This window comes from Heterodontus francisci, chromosome 3 (genome assembly GCF_036365525.1).
Source record: "Heterodontus francisci isolate sHetFra1 chromosome 3, sHetFra1.hap1, whole genome shotgun sequence".
NCBI lineage: Eukaryota > Metazoa > Chordata > Chondrichthyes > Heterodontiformes > Heterodontidae > Heterodontus > Heterodontus francisci.
Genome location: NC_090373.1, coordinates 83,275,942 through 83,295,901, shown reverse-complemented (window position 1 = coordinate 83,295,901; position 19,960 = coordinate 83,275,942). Strand labels below are relative to the sequence as shown.

At 48.8% G+C, this 19,960-nt stretch overlaps 1 protein-coding gene across 14 annotated transcripts in view; it reads left to right on the top strand.

The window, feature by feature from the left end:
- The window catches only part of asxl2 (ASXL transcriptional regulator 2), a 444,313-nt gene that overhangs the window by 380,190 nt on the left and 44,163 nt on the right, over nucleotides 1-19,960 (top strand). For all 14 annotated transcript variants that reach the window (XM_068024020.1, XM_068024011.1, XM_068024034.1 and 11 more), the window contains 2 exons: nucleotides 9,180-9,343; nucleotides 11,287-11,383. In XM_068024020.1, coding sequence (XP_067880121.1) covers nucleotides 9,180-9,343; nucleotides 11,287-11,383 — 261 coding nt within the window. The remainder of the gene's footprint in view (nucleotides 1-9,179; nucleotides 9,344-11,286; nucleotides 11,384-19,960) is intronic.

Below are 19,960 nucleotides of genomic sequence, written 5' to 3'. Positions count from 1 at the left end.
GCACTCTGATGAGTAAGGGGGGAAGGGTGAACTCTGCACTCTGATGAGTAAGGGGGGAAGGGGTGAACTCTGCATTCTGATGAGTGAGGGGGGAAGGGATGAACTCTGCACTCTGATGGGTTGGAGGGGAAGGGGTGAACTCTGCACTCTGATGGGTTGGAGGGGAAGGGGTGAACTCTGCACTCTGATGGGTTGGAGGGGAAGGGGTGAACTCTGCACTCTGATGAGTAAGGGGGGAAGGGTGAACTCTGCACTCTGATGAGTAAGGGGGGAAGGGGTGAACTCTGCACTCTGATGGATGGAGGGGAAGGGCTGAACTCTGCACTCTGATGGGTTGGAGGGGAAGGGCTGAACTCTGCACTCTGATGAGTAAGGGGGGAAGGGTGAACTCTGCACTCTGATGGATGGAGGGGAAGGGCTGAACTCTGCACTCTGATGGGTTGGAGGGGAAGGGGTGAACTCTGCACTCTGATGAGTAAGGGGGGAAGGGTGAACTCTGCACTCTGATGGATGGAGGGGAAGGGGTGAACTCTGCACTCTGATGAGTAAGGGGGGAAGGGGTGAACTCTGCACTCTGATGGATGGAGGGGAAGGGGTGAACTCTGCACTCTGATGGGTTGGAGGGGAAGGGGTGAACTCTGCACTCTGATGAGTAAGGGGGGAAGGGTGAACTCTGCACTCTGATGAGTAAGGGGGGAAGGGTGAACTCTGCACTCTGATGAGTAAGGGGGGAAGGGGTGAACTCTGCATTCTGATGAGTGAGGGGGGAAGGGATGAACTCTGCACTCTGATGGGTTGGAGGGGAAGGGGTGAACTCTGCACTCTGATGGGTTGGAGGGGAAGGGGTGAACTCTGCACTCTGATGGGTTGGAGGGGAAGGGGTGAACTCTGCACTCTGATGAGTGAGGGGGGAAGGGGTGAACTCTGCACTCTGATGAGTGAGGGGGGAAGGGATGAACTCTGCACTCTGATGGTTGGGGGGGAAGGGGTGAACTCTGCACTCTGATGGGTTGGAGGGGAAGGGGTGAACTCTGCACACTGATGAGTGAGGGGGGAAGGGGAGAACTCTGCACTCTGATGAGTGGGGGGAAGGGGTGAACTCTGCACTCTGATGAATGAGGAGGGAAGGGGTGAACTCTGCACTCTGATGGGTGGGGGGGAAGGGTTGAACTCTGCACTCTGATGGGTTGGAGGGGAAGGGGTGAACTCTGCACTCTGATGAGTAAGGGGGGAAGGGGTGAACTCTGCACTCTGATGAATGAGGAGGGAAGGGGTGAACTCTGCACTCTGATGGGTGGGCGGGAAGGGTTGAACTCTGCACTCTGATGGGTGGGGGGGGAAGGGGTGAACTCTGCACTCTGATGAGTGAGGGGGGAAGGGGTGAACTCTGCACTGATGAGTGAGGGGGGAAGGGGTGAACTCTGCACTCTGATGGGTTGGAGGGGAAGGGGTGAACTCTGCACTCTGATGGGTGAGGCCGGAAGGGGTGAACTCTGCACTCTGATGGGTGAGGAGGGAAGGGGTGAACTCTGCACTCTGATGGGTGAGGAGGGAAGGGGTGAACTCTGCACTCTGATGGGTGGGGGGGGAAGGGGTGAACTCTGCACTCTGATGGGTGGGGGGCAAGGGGTGAACTCTGCACTCTGATGGGTGGGGGGGAAGGGGTGAACTCTGCACTCTCATGTATGAGTGGGGAAGGGAGGAACTCTGCACTCTGATGAGTGGGGGGGAAGGGGTGAACTCTACACTCTGATGGGTGGGGGGGAAGGGGTGAACTCTGCACTCTGATGAGTGAGGGGGGAAGGGGTGAACTCTGCACTGTGATGGGTGGGGGGGGAAGGGGTGAACTCTGCACTCTGATGGGTGGGGGGAAAGGGGTGAACTCTGCACTCTGATGGGTGAGGGGAGAAGGGGTGAACTCTGCACTCTGATGAGTGAGGGGGGAAGGGATGAACTCTGCACTCTGATGGGTGGGGGGGAAAGGGTGAACTCTGCACTCTGATGGGTGAGGGGAGAAGGGGTGAACTCTGCACTCTGATGGGTTGGAGGGGAATGGGTCAACTCTGCAGTCTGATGGGTGAGTGGGGGAAGGGGTGAACTCTACACTCGGTTGGGGGCGAAGGGGTGAACTCTGCACTCTGATGAGTGAGGGGGGAAGGGGTGAACTCTGCACTCTGATGGTTGGGGGGGAAGGGGTGAACTCTGCACTCTGATGAGTGAGGGGGGAAGGGGTGAACTCTGCACTCTGATGAGTGAGGGGGGAAGGGGTGAACTCTGCACTCTGATGGTTGTGGGGGAAGGGGTGAACTCTGCACTCTGATGTGTGGGGGGGAAGGGGTGAACTCTGCACTCTGATGAGTGGGGTGAGGGGTGAAATCTGCATTCAGACGGGTGGGGGGTAAGGGGTGAACTCTGCACTGATGAGTTGGAGGGGAAGGGGTGAACTCTGCACTCAGATGAGTGAGTGGGGAAGGGGGGAACTCTGCACTCTGATGGGTTGGAGGGGAAGGGCTGAACTCTGCAATCTGATGAGTAAGGGGGGAAGGGTGAACTCTGCACTCTGATGGATGGAGGGGAAGGGGTGAACTCTGCACTCTGATGGGTGGGGGGGAAGGGGTGAACTATGCACTCTGATGAGTGAGGGGGGAAGGGGGGAACTCTGCACTCTGATGGGTGGTGGGGAAGGGGTGACCTCTGCACTCTGATGAGTGAGGGGGGAAGAGGTGAACTCTGCACTCAGATGAGTGAGCGGGGAAGGGGGGATCTCTGCACTCTGATGGGTTGGAGGGGAAGGGGTGAACTCTGCACTCTGATGAGTAAGGGGGGAAGGGTGAACTCTGCACTCTGATGGGTGGGGGGTAAGGGGTGAACTCTGCACTCTGATGAGTGAGGGGGGAAGGGGTGAACTCTGCACTCAGATGAGTGAGCGGGGAAGGGGGGAACTCTGCACTCTGATGGGTTGGAGGGGAAGGGCTGAACTCTGCACTCTGATGAGTCAGGGGGGAAGGGTGAACTCTGCACTCTGATGGATGGAGGGGAAGGGCTGGACTCTGCACTCTGATGGGTTGGAGGGGAAGGGGTGAACTCTGCACTCTGATGTGCAAGGGGGGAAGGGTGAACTCTGCACTCTGATGGATGGAGGGGAAGGGGTGAACTCTGCACTCTGATGAGTAAGGGGGGAAGGGGTGAACTCTGCACTCTGATGGGTTGGAGGGGAAGGGGTGAACTCTGCACTCTGATGAGTAAGGGGGGAAGGGTGAACTCTGCACTCTGATGAGTAAGGGGGGAAGGGGTGAACTCTGCACTCTGATGGATGGAGGGGAAGGGCTGAACTCTGCACTCTGATGGGTTGGAGGGGAAGGGCTGAACTCTGCACTCTGATGAGTAAGGGGGGAAGGGTGAACTCTGCACTCTGATGGATGGAGGGGAAGGGCTGAACTCTGCACTCTGATGGGTTGGAGGGGAAGGGGTGAACTCTGCACTCTGATGAGTAAGGGGGGAAGGGTGAACTCTGCACTCTGATGGATGGAGGGGAAGGGGTGAACTCTGCACTCTGATGAGTAAGGGGGGAAGGGGTGAACTCTGCACTCTGATGGATGGAGGGGAAGGGGTGAACTCTGCACTCTGATGGGTTGGAGGGGAAGGGGTGAACTCTGCACTCTGATGAGTAAGGGGGGAAGGGTGAACTCTGCACTCTGATGAGTAAGGGGGGAAGGGTGAACTCTGCACTCTGATGAGTAAGGGGGGAAGGGGTGAACTCTGCATTCTGATGAGTGAGGGGGGAAGGGATGAACTCTGCACTCTGATGGGTTGGAGGGGAAGGGGTGAACTCTGCACTCTGATGGGTTGGAGGGGAAGGGGTGAACTCTGCACTCTGATGAGTGAGGGGGGAAGGGGTGAACTCTGCACTCTGATGAGTGAGGGGGGAAGGGATGAACTCTGCACTCTGATGGTTGGGGGGGAAGGGGTGAACTCTGCACTCTGATGGGTTGGAGGGGAAGGGGTGAACTCTGCACACTGATGAGTGAGGGCGGAAGGGGTGAACTCTGCACTCTGATGAGTGGGGGGAAGGGGTGAACTCTGCACTCTGATGAATGAGGAGGGAAGGGGTGAACTCTGCACTCTGATGGGTGGGGGGGAAGGGTTGAACTCTGCACTCTGATGGGTTGGAGGGGAAGGGGTGAACTCTGCACTCTGATGAGTAAGGGGGGAAGGGGTGAACTCTGCACTCTGTTGAATGAGGAGGGAAGGGGTGAACTCTGCACTCTGATGGGTGGGCGGGAAGGGTTGAACTCTGCACTCTGATGGGTGGGGGGGGAAGGGGTGAACTCTGCACTCTGATGAGTGAGGGGGGAAGGGGTGAACTCTGCACTGATGAGTGAGGGGGGAAGGGGTGAACTCTGCACTCTGATGGGTTGGAGGGGAAGGGGTGAACTCTGCACTCTGATGGGTGAGGCCGGAAGGGGTGAACTCTGCACTCTGATGGGTGAGGAGGGAAGGGGTGAACTCTGCACTCTGATGGGTGAGGAGGGAAGGGGTGAACTCTGCACTCTGATGGGTGGGGGGGGAAGGGGTGAACTCTGCACTCTGATGGGTGGGGGGCAAGGGGTGAACTCTGCACTCTGATGGGTGGGGGGGAAGGGGTGAACTCTGCACTCTCATGTATGAGTGGGGAAGGGAGGAACTCTGCACTCTGATGAGTGGGGGGGAAGGGGTGAACTCTACACTCTGATGGGTGGGGGGGAAGGGGTGAACTCTACACTCTGATGAGTGAGGGGGGAAGGGGTGAACTCTGCACTCTGATGGGTGGGGGGGGGAAGGGGTGAACTCTGCACTCTGATGGGTGGGGGGAAAGGGGTGAACTCTGCACTCTGATGGGTGAGGGGAGAAGGGGTGAACTCTGCACTCTGATGAGTGAGGGGGGAAGGGATGAACTCTGCACTCTGATGGGTGGGGGGGAAAGGGTGAACTCTGCACTCTGATGGGTGAGGGGAGAAGGGGTGAACTCTGCACTCTGATGGGTTGGAGGGGAATGGGTCAACTCTGCAGTCTGATGGGTGAGTGGGGGAAGGGGTGAACTCTACACTCGGTTGGGGGCGAAGGGGTGAACTCTACACTCTGATGAGTGAGGGGGGAAGGGGAGAACTCTGCACTCTGATGGGTGGGGGGGGAAGTGATGAACTATGCACTCTGATGAGTGGGGGGGAAGGGGTGAACTCTGCACTCTGATGGGTGGGGGGGAAGGGGTGAACTGTGCACTCTGATGGGTGGGGGGGAAGGGATGAACTCTGCACTCTGATGAGTTGGGGGGAAGGGGTGAACTCTGCACTCTGATGGGTGGGGGGGTAAGGGATGAACTCTACACTCTGATGAGTGGAGGGGAAGGAGTGAACTCTACACTCTGATGGGTGGGGGGGAAGGGGTGAACTCTGCACTCTGATGGGTGGGGGGGAAGGGATGAACTCTGCACTCTGATGAGTGGGGGGGAAGGGGTGAACTCTGCACTCTGATGAGTGAGGGGGGAAGGGATGAACTCTGCACTCTGATGAGTGGGGGGGAAGGGGTGAACTCTGCACTCTGATGGGTGGGGGATAAGGGATGAACTCTACACTCTGATGAGTGGAGGGGAAGGAGTGAACTCTACACTCTGATGGGTGGGGGGGTAAGGGATGAACTCAACACTCTGATGAGTGGAGGGGAAGGAGTGACCTCTACACTCTGATGGGTCGGGGGGAAGAAGTGAACTCTGCACTCTGATGGATGAGGGGGGAAGGGAGGAGCTCTGCACTCTGATGAGTGGGGGGGAAAGGGTGAACTCTGCACTCTGATGGGTGGAGGGGAAGGGGTGAACTCTGCACTCTGATGAGTGAGGGGGGAAGGGGTGAACTCTGCACTCTGATGGGTGGGGAGGGGGGAAGGGGTGAACTCTGCACTCTGATGAGTGAGGGGAGAAGTGATGAACTCTGCACTCTGATGAGTGAGGGGGGAAGGGATGAACTCTGCACTCTGATGGGTGGGGAGGGGGGAAGGGGTGAACTCTGCACTCTGATGAGTGAGGGGAGAAGTGATGAACTCTGCACTCTGATGAGTGAGGGGGGAAGGGATGAACTCTGCACTCTGATGAGTGGGGGGGAAGGGGTGAACTCTGCACTCTGATGGGTGGGGGGGTAAGGGATGAACTCTACACTCTGATGAGTGGAGGGGAAGGAGTGAACTCTACACTCTGATGGGTGGGGGGGTAAGGGATGAACTCAACACTCTGATGAGTGGAGGGGAAGGAGTGAACTCTGCACTCTGATGGGTCGGGGGGAAGAAGTGAACTCTGCACTCTGATGGATGAGGGGGGAAGGGAGGAGCTCTGCACTCTGATGAGTGGGGGGGAAAGGGTGAACTCTGCACTCTGATGGGTGGAGGGGAAGGGGTGAACTCTGCACTCTGATGAGTGAGGGGGGAAGGGGTGACCTCTGCACTCTGATGGGTGGAGGGGAAGGCGTGAACTCTGCACTCTGATGAGTGAGGGGGGAAGGGGTGAACTCTGCACTCTGATGGGTGGGGAGGGGGGAAGGGGTGAACTCTGCACTCTGATGAGTGAGGGGAGAAGTGATGAACTCTGCACTCTGATGAGTGAGGGGGGAAGGGATGAACTCTGCACTCTGATGGGTGGGGGGGAAGGGGTGAACTCTGCACTCTGATGGGTGAGGGGAGAAGGGGTGAACTCTACAGTCTGATGGGTGGGGGGGGAAGGGGGGAACTCTGCACTCTGATGGGTGGGGGGGGGAAGGGGTGAACTATGCACTCTGATGAGTGAAGGGGGAAGGGGTGAACTCTGCACTCTGATGGGTGGGGGGGAAGGGGTGAACTCTGCACTCTGATGGTTGGGGGGGAAGGGGTGAACTCTGCACTCTGATGCGTGAGGGGGGAAGGGGTGAACTCTGCACTCTGATGGGTGGGGGGTAAGGGGTGAACTCTGCACTCTGATGGTTGGGGGGGAAGGGGTGAACTCTGCACTCTGATGGTTGGGGGGGAAGGGGTGAACTCTGCACTCTGATGAGTGAGGGGGGAAGGGGTGAACTCTGCACTCTGATGGGTGGGGGGTAAGGGGTGAACTATGCACTCTGATGGTTGGGGGGGAAGGGGTGAACTCTGCACTCTGATGAGTGAGGGGGGAAGGGGTGAACTCTGCACTCTGATGAGTGAGGGGGGAAGGGGTGAACTCTGCACTCTGATGGTTGGGGGGGAAGGGGTGAACTCTGCACTCTGATGAGTGAGGGGGGAAGGGGTGAACTCTGCACTCTGATGGTTGGGGGGGAAGGGGTGAACTCTGCACTCTGATGAGTGAGGGGGGAAGTGGTGAACTCTGCACTCTGATGGTTGGGGGGGAAGGGGTGAACTCTGCACTCTGATGAGTGAGGGGGGAAGGGGTGAACTCTGCACTCTGATGGTTGAGGGGGAAGGGGTGAACTCTGCACTCTGATGAGTGAGGGGGGAAGGGGTGAACTCTGCACTCTGATGGGTGAGGGGGGAAGGGGTGAACTCTGCACTCTGATGGTTGGGGGGGAAGGGGTGAACTCTGCACTCTGATGAGTGAGGGGGGAAGGGGTGAACTCTGCACTCTGATGGTTGGGGGGGAAGGGGTGAACTCTGCACTCTGATGAGTGAGGGGAGAAGGGGTAAACTCTGCATTTTGTTAATCTGTCTGCAGGGCTGGCAACCTTTTAAAAATGGCACCAGCGCTTGCTTCTGCATCAGTGATGCCGTGAATGGCATTGCCAATGCCGCCCCCGTGATTGGGAGGGGGCGCGGCCGCCGTGAATATATAAAGTGGCCGCTGCCGCGATTCTGCAGCGTGGGTCCTGAAGGGGACAGCAGCCATTTTCCGAGCCTGGTGGCGGGAGTACAAAATCCAGCCCTAATTGTGTGAAATGTGATATTTTAAAAGCGTAGCTTTCGGACAGATCTAAGTACGAATCAGCTTTCTGAGTTTAACCTATTCAATATACTGACTTATAAAGCTTCTGAACCGTAAAGTGGACAAGCTGGCATGGTTTAGATCAAGGAGATTCCCATGGAGCGCTTCTGCCCTTCATAGTTGCTATTAGTGTGGTGAGACTGTTTCCTGATTGCATGACATATTTTAAAAGAAAAGTCACTGCTGATGATTTCTTGAAACTTGGACTCTTAAAACAGAAGACAACTTGTAATAGTCCTGAAACAGACCTGCCAAACTGTTTGATAATAGGCATGCTTGACTTTAACCAATTTAGTACATTCAACAGGTAGCAGCTGAAGTGGATGATATGTCGGGTTCTCGGAACTGTTTGAAAAACTGAGCAGCTGGGGCACATAATGGAGTAAATCTTGATATTCATAATAAGTTATTTTTAAATATGCAATTTCCTTGTATTGATAAAGATTAATTTGGCCTCTGAAGAACTGTTTTAAATAATGTACATTGTGGTCTTAAAGTATTGCACTGAAGAAGTGTCATTTACATTTACATCTCCTGAAGGGAGGTCACAGAGAGTATTACAGGGGTAAGGGGCAGATTCTGAGCAGGAGATAAAAGAATGAAAGGGAAAATCAAGATCAAAACACAATGAAAGAGATTTGTTTTTTGGAGGCTCCTGAAGCCAGAGAGAAAGAATACAATGCTCAGTTGTTGGACTTTGTACAGGAATGCATGCAGCTGTAGGTAAAATCTATTCTGTACTTGGAATTTACTGTTAAGGTCAGTTATTTTCACCAGTTGTTGGTCTGTTGTGTACCCATGGTTGTATTTCTGAAACTCAAAGGATAGTGTGAAAACATGAGAATCAAACGTCAACTTCTGGGTTTCTGTAACATGCAGAAATTTGGGATACCAAGTTATATTCTGTCAGATTAAATTTTTATATGTGTGAGACAGTTTTAACATCAGCCAAATGGAAATAAAAAAGCAAATGGTACTATTTGGAAGTAAATTGGAGTACCAGTCAGCCGACAATATTTAAATTATATATATCCTATCAACTATTAATAGTCTTTGTACACAGTTGGTACAGAGAGGCGACACATGCCCACTATCTTGCCTTGCTTGAAAAACAGTAAGTAATTGTTGAGTGGAAAGCAGTTGAGCATACTCTTATAGATTATGAGGTAGTTACAGTAAGTAATTTATCCTTTTTTTGTTTAATTTTTAGGACAGTTGAAAAGGACAAAAGCCACTGACATTGATGTGGAGACACCGGACTCCATACTTGTAAACACAAATTTGCGGGCTCTTATAAATAAGCACACATTTTCTGTGTTCCCTGGAGACTTCCAGCAACGACTGCTTCTTCTGCTTCCCGAGGTGGACAGACAGGTCTGTATATGGTCAATCAGGAGAAATACAGCTCTGCTTTATGCCCACATGAGTAACTAGTTTGTCCATAAAACGTAGGAATACCATTCCATTAAACACATGATACTCCACTTAGTATACAGTGCTACTCCAAGAGGTAGCCTGGCTGGATGAAGGGATCAGGGTAAATGGCTTCAGAAGCACAGAATACCATCTCATTAGATGATTTAATTTCCTGTCTGCAGAAGCAAAGCAGCAAAAGGAGACTTGCAAATTTGTCTATCCACAGTTCCGGTGTTGCCATTGGCGCTTCGGTCTGCAGTATAAACAAGGCAAATGCAAAACATTGGCAGCCTTGCCATATTTGAACAGTGCTGCAATATTAATTGGAATGAGACAAGACATTTCAGCTATGAACCTAAAGAGACAACTTTATGAAGGGGGAAAAAACAGAAAATGTTGGAAATACAGAGCAAGTCAGTCAGTATCTGTAAAAAGAAAAATGAAATTTGGGGTGGGTACCCTTCACCAGACTAATGGTTAATGGGACTGAAAGGCACAAAAGAAGTCCATGTCCATCCAAAGCATAGAAAATAAAGAAATAATGAAGAGAAAAAAAAATTGTTACAGATGTAGCAGAAATAAAATATGAACAGAAAATGCATGCAAAACATATTGGATCCATCAGATCTGAGAAGAGAGGAAGAATGACTCCATACCAGACCCCCGCCACTGCTGTGCTCTGAAAAAAGGTTCCTCAACCAAATGTCAACCTGCTTCTCCCCTTTCCAGAAACTGACCGACCCTACCCACAGCACAAGCACCAACAGCTGTAAGGAAAACAGAGGGTGCACCTAATATCTGGCATTACTTTCAGCCCGAAAACAGTCACATGCACCAGAGGCTTGAGGCTCAGTCAAAACTGGGCATCGGGCCTTGTCTGAATTGTTCCGGTGAGCTGTGGCTACCTGTTGGCTTTCCTGAGGCAGCATGCCAGTTTCCCCTCGACCAATGTGGGCTCGCTGTAATGCCATTTAGGTCTGAGGAAGCGAATGGGAGGGGACTGAGCATGAGTTAACAGTGGCCAGCAGTAGTATTGTCGGGATGGAAGGAGCAGTCCCACTCTTCCTGACTCAATATTTATGTAAGTTTAAAAGAAAACAATTACCTTTATGATGGTGGCCTCCAGCAGTCTCATTACAGATCATAATGGCAGCAGAAGTAACCAGAAAGGGTGAGTGGAGCATACCTGTTGCATGCATTGCCCAGTTTTGATGCATTTCAGAAAGTGGTCCTTAAACATGCATTAGGCCTGTCTTTAGGATACGCAAAGGTCTCAACATCTGTTTCAGGTGGTCACCAAGAATGCTTGACTATCACTTTGAACAAACATACCATGGGACATATTTCATAACTCATGAAATTGAACCTTTTTGCCCCCTTCTTACAAAGGACTTTCTGGGTTTGATTCTCAGTGCACTGGCTGGCTACCACAAAATTCACCAAGCACCATGCATAGTAAATTTCTGATGTGTCAGTTGGAATACGAGGTTAAGTGCTGTGCGAGTTCACATCTGATGACGGTGGAGGTACCCGATGGTCAAAAAACCCTATTTGTGGTTTGAAAATGTAAATTGGAAGGAAGCATTGTGGGGGTGAAATTCGACTGACGGTACTGTAACACAAGCGATATTCAATCAGTAGTATGTTTCACACCCTGTCCGATTTTCGTTCCCATTGAAGTGAACAGGAAATAAAATCGGGCTGGGTATAAAATGGGTGGATGATTCGCTGTTGGCAGTTTTGTGTTACCAAAGTTGACTGTCACATCCCAAGTGTTCTTAATTTTGTGTCTGTCCTGGATAAATGCAGCAGTTACACATCAAGGCTTCTTCTCCAGAATGTACAAGTGGCTGCCTTTGCAATGTTTTTTCTCCAATGCTGTGTTTGAATTTTTCTCATAGGTGGGTACAGATGGTTTGATGCGTTTGAGCACCTCAGCACTGAATAATGAATTCTTTACTTCTGCAGCCCAGGGCTGGAAGGAACGGTTATCGGAAGGTGAGTAACTTACGCCAGTTATAAAATAATGGCAGTAGGATTCAAGTGTACAATTTGCATGCTTCCATTTTTAAAAAAGTGCAAAGTAGTTATCCATTAAAATATTGAATTTGATTGGCAACTATTTTATACATTAAATAGTATGTGTCATAGCTAGTACTGAGTTCGGAGTATCTCCATTGGTCTAACCAATATGTGATGTACTTGTATCACTTTGAAGATATAATTTTGAAATATTAGTATTTGTGAGGTATCAGAATTTCCCAGAATAATGCATGGTCTAAAACCTGGTGAGTTATACAGAAAAATGTGTTGCATGTTCCGTCATATGTTTTAATTTGAATGCACAGTCCATTGTAATATCCACATTCTGCAAAATCTCCTTAACCTCACATCCATGCGCCACGTATCAAGTACATAGCAGAATGAAAACAAACTTTATTCTTTTAATTTTAGAGAGCAATATGAAGAGTAAGCTGTTGTTAAAGCAATTTTTTCTTAACAAATTGTCAAATATATGACAACATTGGGATAGGACTTGCTGTCACAAGATATGGGACTTCTGTGTGTGAAACCCTGCATGATGAGTTTTCATTATTAACTAAATTACTGTGACAAGATTCCAAAAGGAAATGAAGCAATTCCCCATGTGATGCTTGGTGGGCCCAAGCAAGCCAGGAATTTGTGCAGCCGTCACAGAATGGCACTGGGTTGGGCCCTTTGTGGGGGATGCTGCATGGCTTAGAGGTATTTAAAGAAGGTATAAGTAACATTTTCCTATAATGGAACATAAAACCGACTATTCAGTTTGCAATGGGCAAATAATGTTCATAAATGCTTATATGTTGTTCCTGTGTCTTTATGATAATCAATTCCACCTTGTATCTTCCATATCTTCGCTTTTTTTTAAATATATATATTGTGTATGTATTTCAGTGGGATGTAATAATCCGTGGGGTGTGAAACCCAGTATTAAAATGCTGTTCTAAAGTGCTATCCTTCACCTTCCCAGAGCTCATTAGAATTCAGCTTCAAGAAGAAGATTAATGTCATCATTTTGAGCTGTCAAGTGTCAAAAATAAGAATCCATTGCCTTTCACCTCAATACTCAGTCCATATCTGAAATCTGTTTTCAATAGTTTGCTGGTGTAATTGTGTGTTGAAAGGTTGTAGCACATAGATGAGGATGGTAACATACACCTTGGCTGTCATTGTGGTGAACTGTATGGACCAAGAACTCAGACAAGTCCGATATCAATACTGTTATTGTCTGATATGAAAATTTTCCCATCACAAACTTTTCTTAACATCTTAATAGGCAGTTAAGGCTGGCAATACTTGCAGCACAATAATAAATGCAAAGACACAGCTTACTGAGAAAGATCAGGTTCAGGATTATACTAAAGGTCTAAGTTATATTGTGTTTGTTTAACTGGTGGATTGAAGTGCAAGGGCGCACTACATTTATTTAAAGGTTAGTAATGCACACTGCATTTGTTTTTAAATGCTATATTGGAATACTGAATTACATCTACAATTCCGTGAGATCATTTCACCTCAGCTAGTATCAACTGAAATTAACTTTTTAAGAAATTAATTTCAAACTTACAAAGCCATATTTAAATTTTGGGGAAGGGTTTTCAACATACAGGTTGTGAAATGGGAACAAGTTACGAAAGCAAAAATATAGTGGTATCCTGCAGCTTCTTTGATGAGTGAACTTTCATCTTCACCAAGGAGTTTAATCTAGCAAACAAAAAAGAAAAATACTGCAGACGCCGGAAATCTGAAATTAAAACAGTAAGGATGCGGAATTGGGCTCTGTAGTGCCAGTCGTGCTGGCGCTACAGAAGCCGCGAAGCAGGAAAATGGCACCACCCGCGCATCTGGCTGCTTTCACCGTGGCCTGCGTTGCACCCTGTGCTGGAGAGGACGCCAGCATGTGTGTGGCACACATGTACCGGAAGGGTCAGGAAGGGCTGATTTGACGTTACTTTCAGGAACTTGTTCTGCGCGTGTGCTCTGGACGCCAGTGCTGAACATTCCCAACTGAACAAGCATCAGGAGCACAAGGGTCCCCCCAACAGCGATATTTAAAAGGCCAGACATCAACTTGCAAATGAGGTACTTTTGATTTATTTCTCAAGTTGAGTTAATGGAAGTACTGTGCTGTACTTTTGGAGGTCTTTCGGAGAGCTGATGCTTTAAATCAGGGAAGACACAGGATTTGGTGACTGATGTATGAGGGATATAGTTGCAGTGCCTCTGGGTCTGCAACATAACCAGCAAATGGAGTAAAGGCTGCAGATAGGGGAAACTCTACAAAGAAGGAGGATGATGAGGACTCTCCCCAGAAGGCCCTACCCATCAAGGGTTTGTCGGGAGCACTTCTTCCTGGCCCAGGAGTAATACCTGAGGCAACTCAGATTCAACAAAGGTGCTCACTGAGGTGTGCCACATCCTAGAACCTGACCTTGAACCTTGCATTAGGGCAGTGATGGCCCTGCCAGTCAGCTGTAAAGATCACAGTGACATTGAGCTTTATGCATCCAAGTGTTTCCAGGCAGGAAAGGACGACATCTTGAACATTTCCCAGTTCACAGTCTGTCAAAGCATTCGGGAGGTCACGCAGGCCATTTTCTTTTCTTTCATGGGATGTGGGCATCGCTGGCAAGGCCAGCATTTATTGCCCATTCCTAATTGCCCTTGAAAAGGTGGTGGTGAGCTGCCTTCTTGAATATTTGCTGTCCATGTGGGGTAGGTACATCCACAGTGCTGTGAGGAAGGGAGTTCCAGGATTTGACCCAGCGACAGTGAAGGAACGGCAATATAGTTCCAACTCAGGATGGTGTGTGATTTGGAGGGAAACCTGCAGGCGGTGGTGTTCCCATGCATCTGTTGTCCTTGTCCTAGGTGGTAGAGGTTGTGGGTTTGGAAGGTGCTGTCATAGGAGCTTTGGTGAGTTGCTGCAGAGCATCTTGTTGATGATGTATACTGCTGTCACTGTACATCGCTGGTGAAGGGAGTGAATGTTGAAGGTGTTGGATGGGGTGCCAATCAAGCGGGCTGCTTTGTCCTGGATGGTGTCGAGCTTCATGAGTGTTGTTAGAGCTGCACCCATCCAGGCAAGTGGAGAGTATTTCATCACATTCCCGACTTGTGCCTTGTAGATGGTGGACAGGCTTTGGGGAGTCAGGAGGTGAGTTACTCGCCACAGAATTACCAACCTCTGGCCTGCTGTTGTAGCCACAGTATTTATAAGGCTGGTCCAGATCAATTTCTGGTCAACGGTAACCCCCAAGATGTTGATAGTGGGGGATTCAGTGATTGCAATGCCATTGAATGTCAACGGGAGATGGTTGGATTCTCTCTTGTTGGAGATGGTCATTGTCTGGCACTTGTGTGGTGTGAATGTAACTTGCCACTTATCAGCCCAAGCCTGTCCAGGTCTTGTTGCATTTGGACATGGGCTGCTTCAGTATCTGAGGAGTCGCGAATGGTGCTGAACATTGTGCAATCATCAGCGAACATCCCCACTTCTGACCTTATGATGGAGGAAGGTCATTGATGAAGCGGCTGAAGATGGTTGGGCCGAGGTCACTACCCTGAGGAACTCAGTAAAGGATAGTACATAGTTTCCTCCCTTAGCAGAGACGAGCAGGATGAGAGGGCACGTGGCTTCACCAGGGCAACATGATTTCTGATGGTGCATGGCGCCATCAACTGCATGCATGTGGCTTTGCAGACCTCGCATGTCAATGAGAAGAGGTACAGGAACCACAAGGGTTACGATTCAATAAACATGCAGTTGGTGTGCGACGCATGCAATAAGGTTACAACATGTAATCATGGGTGAGTTTAATCTACATATAGATTGGTCAAACCAAATTAGCAATAACACTGTGGAGGAGGATTTCCTGGAGTGTGTACGTGACGTTTTTTCAGACCAATACGTTGAGGAACCAACTAGAGAACAGGCCATGCTAGACTGGGTATTGTGCAATGAGAAAGTATTAATTAACAATCTTCTTGTGCGGGGTCCCTTAGGGAGGGGCAACCATAACATGATAGAATTCTTCATTAAGCTGGAGAGTGAAGTAGTTGAATCCGAAACTAGGGTCCTGAATCTAAATAAAGGAAACTACCAAGGTATAAGGCACGAGTTGGCTATGGTAGGTTGGGGAACTTTACTAAAAGGGTTGACAGTGGATGGGCAATGGATAATATTTAAAGAACGTGCGCACGAATTACAACAATTATTCATTCCTGTCTGGCACAAAAATAAAACCGGACGGGTGGTTCAACCGTGACTTACAAAAGAAATTAGGGATAGTATCAGATCCAAAGAGGAGGCATATAAAATTGCCAGAAAAAGCAGCAAGTCTGAGGATTGGGAGCAGTTTAGAATTCAGCAAGGGAGGACAAAGAGGTTGATTAAGCGGGGGGGGGGAAATAGAGTACGAGAGTAAACTTGGGGGGAACATAAAAACTGACTGTAAATGCTTCCATAAATATGTGAAGAGAAAAAGATTAGTGAAGACAAATGTAGGTTCCTTACAGTCAGAAAGGGGGGGATAATGGGGAACAAAGAAATGGCAGAACAATTAAACACATACTTTGGTTCTGTCTTCACAAAGGAGGACACAAATAACCTCCCAGAAATGTCAGGGAACCAAAGGTCTAATCGGATGGAGGAACTGAAGGAAATCAGTATTCGTAAAAAAAATAGTGCTAGGGAAAGTAATGAGGTTAAAGGCTGACAAATCCACAGGGCCTGATAATCTACATCCCAGAGTACTAAAAGAAGTGGCCCTGGAAATAGTGGACGTATTGGTGGTCATCTTCCAAAATTCTAGAGACTCTGGAGCAGTTCCTACAGATTGGAGGGTGGCAAATGTAACTCCACTGTTGAAAAAAGGAGGGAGAGAAAAAACAGGGAATTACAGACCAATAAGCCTTACATCAGTAGTGGGGAAAATGCTAGAGTCTATTATAAAGGATGAGAGAGCAGAACACCTGGAAAGCATAAATGGGATTGGACAAAGTCAGCATGACTTTACGAAAGGGAAATCATGCTTAACAAATCTATTAGAGTTTTTTGAGGATGTAACTAGTAGAATAGATAAGGGAGACGCAGTGGATATGGTGTATTTGGATTTTCAGAAGGCTTTTGATAAGGTCCCACATAAGAGGTTAGTGTGCAAAATTAAAGCACATGGGATTGGGGATAATATACTGGCATGGATTGAGAATTGGTTGACAGACAGGAAACAGAGAGTAGGAATGAACGTGTCTTTTTCTGGTGACAGGCAGTGAATAGTGGGGTACTGCAGGGATCTGTGCTTGTGCCCTAGCTAGTCACCGTATATATTAATGACTTGGGTGAGGGAACTAAATGTAACATTTCCAAGTTTGCAGACGACACAAAGCTGGTGGGGGGTAATGTGAGCTGTGAGGAGGATGCAAAGAGGCTCCAATGTGATTTGGACAAGTTGGGTGAGTGGGCAAATGCATGGCAGATGTAGTATAATATGGTTAAATGTGAGGTTATCCACTTTGGTTGTAAAAACAGAAGGACAGATTATTATCTGAATGGTGATAGATTGGGAAAGGGGGAGGTGCAACGAAACCTGGGTGTCCTTGTACACCTGTCGCTGAAAGCAAGCATTCAGGTGCAGTTAGGAAAGCAAATGGTATAGAAACATAGAAAATAGGAGCAGGAGTAGGCCATTCAGCCCTTCGAGCCTGCTCCGCCATTCATTATGATCCTGGTTGATCATCCAACTCAGTAACCTGTTCCCGCTTTCCCCCCATATCCTTTGATCCCTTTCGCCCCAAGAACTATATCTAATTCCTTCTTGAAAACATACAATGTTTTGGCCTCAACTGTTTTCTGTGGTAGCGAATTCCACAGGCTCACCACTCTCAGGGTGAAGAAATTTCTCCTCATCTCAGTCCTGAAAGGTTTACCCTGTATCCTTAGACTTTGACCCTTGGTTCTGGACACCCCACCATTGGGAACATCCTTCCTACATCTGCCCTGTCAAGTCCTGTTAGAATTTTATAGGTTTCTATAAGATCCCCCCTCACTCTTCTGAACTCCAGCGAATAGAATCCTAACCGACTCAGTCTCTCCTCATACGTCAGTCCCGCCATCCTAGGAATCAGTCAGGTAAACCTTTGCTGCACTCCCTCTATAGCAAGAACATCCTTCCTCAGATAAGGAGACCAAAACTGCACACAATATTCCAGGTGTGGCCTCACCAAGGCCCTGTATAATTGCAGCAAGACATCCCTGCTCCTGTACTCGAATCCTGTCACTATGAAGGCCAACATACCATTTGCCTTTTTTACCGCCTGTTGCACCTGCATGCTTACCTTCAGTGACTGGTGTACGAGAACACCCAGGTCTCGTTGCATATTCTCCTTTCTCAATTTATAGCCATTCAGATAATCTGCCTTCCTGTTTTTGCCACCAAAGTGGATAACCTCACATATATCCACATTATACTGCATCTGCCATGCATTAGCCCACTCACTCAACTTGTCCAAATCACCCTGAAGCCTCTCTGCATTCTCCTCACAACTCACCCTTCCATCCAGTTTTGTGTCATCTGCCAGTTTGGAGATATTACATTTAGTTCCATCATCTAAATCAATATATATTGTGAATATCTGGGGTCCTAGCACCAATACCGATACCCCACTAGTCACTGCCTGCCATTCAGAAAAAGACCCATTTATTCCTACTCTTTGTTTCCTGTCTGCCAACCAATTTCCTATCCATCGCAATACACTACCTCCAATCCCATGTGCTTTAATTTTACACGCTAATCTCTTATGTGGGACTTTGTCGAAAGCTTTCTGAAAGTCCAAATAAACCACATCCATTGACTCCCCCTCATCAACTCTACTAGTTACATCCTCGAGGAATTCTAGTACATTTGTCAAGCACGATTTCCCTTTCGTAAATCCATGCTGACTCTGTCTGATTCTACCACTGTTCTCCAAGTGCTCTGCTATAAAATCTTTGCTAATGGAATCTAGAATTTTCTCCACAACCGACGTCAGGCTGACTGGTCTATAATTCCGTTTTCTGTCTACCCCCTTTTTTAAATAGTGAGGTTACATTAGCTATGCTCCAATGGTCAGCCATTTCTTTGTTCCCCATAATAAATTCCCCTGTTTCTGACTGTAAGGGACCTACATTTGTCTTCACCAATCTTTTTCTCTTCACATACATATAGAAACTTTTACAGTCAGTTTTAAGTTCCCCGCAAGCTTACTTTCATACTCTATTTTCTCTATGTTGGCCTTCATTGCAAGAGGATTTGAGTACAGGAGCAAGGATGTCTTACTGCAGTTATATAGGACCTTGGTGAGACCACAGCTGGAGTATTGTGTGCAGTTTTGGTCTCCTTATCTGAGGAAGGATGTTCTTGTCATGGAGGGAATCCAAAGAAGATTTACTAGGCTGATTCCTGGGATGACAGGATTGATGTATGAGGAGAGATTGGGTCGACTAGGCCTATATACACTAGAGTTCAGAAGAATGAGAGGGGATCTCATAGAAACCTATTAAATTCTAACAGGACTAGACAGGCTAGATGCAGGGAGGATGTTCCCGATGGCTGGGGATTCCAGAACCAGGGGTCACAATCTCAGATTACGGGGCATGCGATTTAGAACCGGGATGAGGAGAAATTTTTTCACTCAGAGGGTGGTGAACCTGTGGAATTTTCTACCGCAGAAGGCAGTGGAGGCCAAGTCATTAAATATATTCAAGAAGGAGATCGATATATTCATGCCAAAGGATCAAGGGATATGGGGAGAAAGCGGGAACAGGGTACTGAATTAGATGATCAGCCATGATATTTTTTGAATGGCGGAGCAGGCCCCGAAGGGCCGAATGGCCTACTCCTGTCCTACTTTCTATTTTTCACTCCCAATGTATCATGTTGGTGAATGCCCGTTATCCTGGCAGCAGCCACAATGGACTCAGTCTGTGCCAGTGAGCCATACCCACTGTCTTCAGGCCTCCACAGAGAATTAGAGGCTGGCTCCTCGAGGATAAAGGCTACCACCTGTACATATGGCTGACAAACCCCTTCAGCCACCTGATCATATGATGGCAGCGGGAAATGATGAGAGCCACAGAGCCACAACAAGCATTGTGGAGCAAACAATCAACCTGCTCAGGCAATAGTTCTGCTACCTTGACCGCTCAGGGGGCGCCCTTCAGTACGTGCCGGAGTGGGTTTCGAAGTTCGTGTTGGTCTGCGGTCATCCATAACATTGCCGCCATGAGGCCGCACCCATTGACTCCGGGAATCTGGAGATCACCTCAGCAGTAGGAGGAGGAAGAGGCTGGGAGGGTGCATTCTGGACCCCTGCGCTCCAGAGGGGCTGTTACAGAGCGCCTTCTCAGACTCCACTTTCAATAAAAACTACTTCCATTGACCAGCTTGGATTCACCATTCCCCAACATTACATCTATCTGAAACGCCTTATCACAACATCCCTTTAGCCACCATCCAACAATAAAAGCCACCACAAAAGCCTTTTCCTTAACATCTT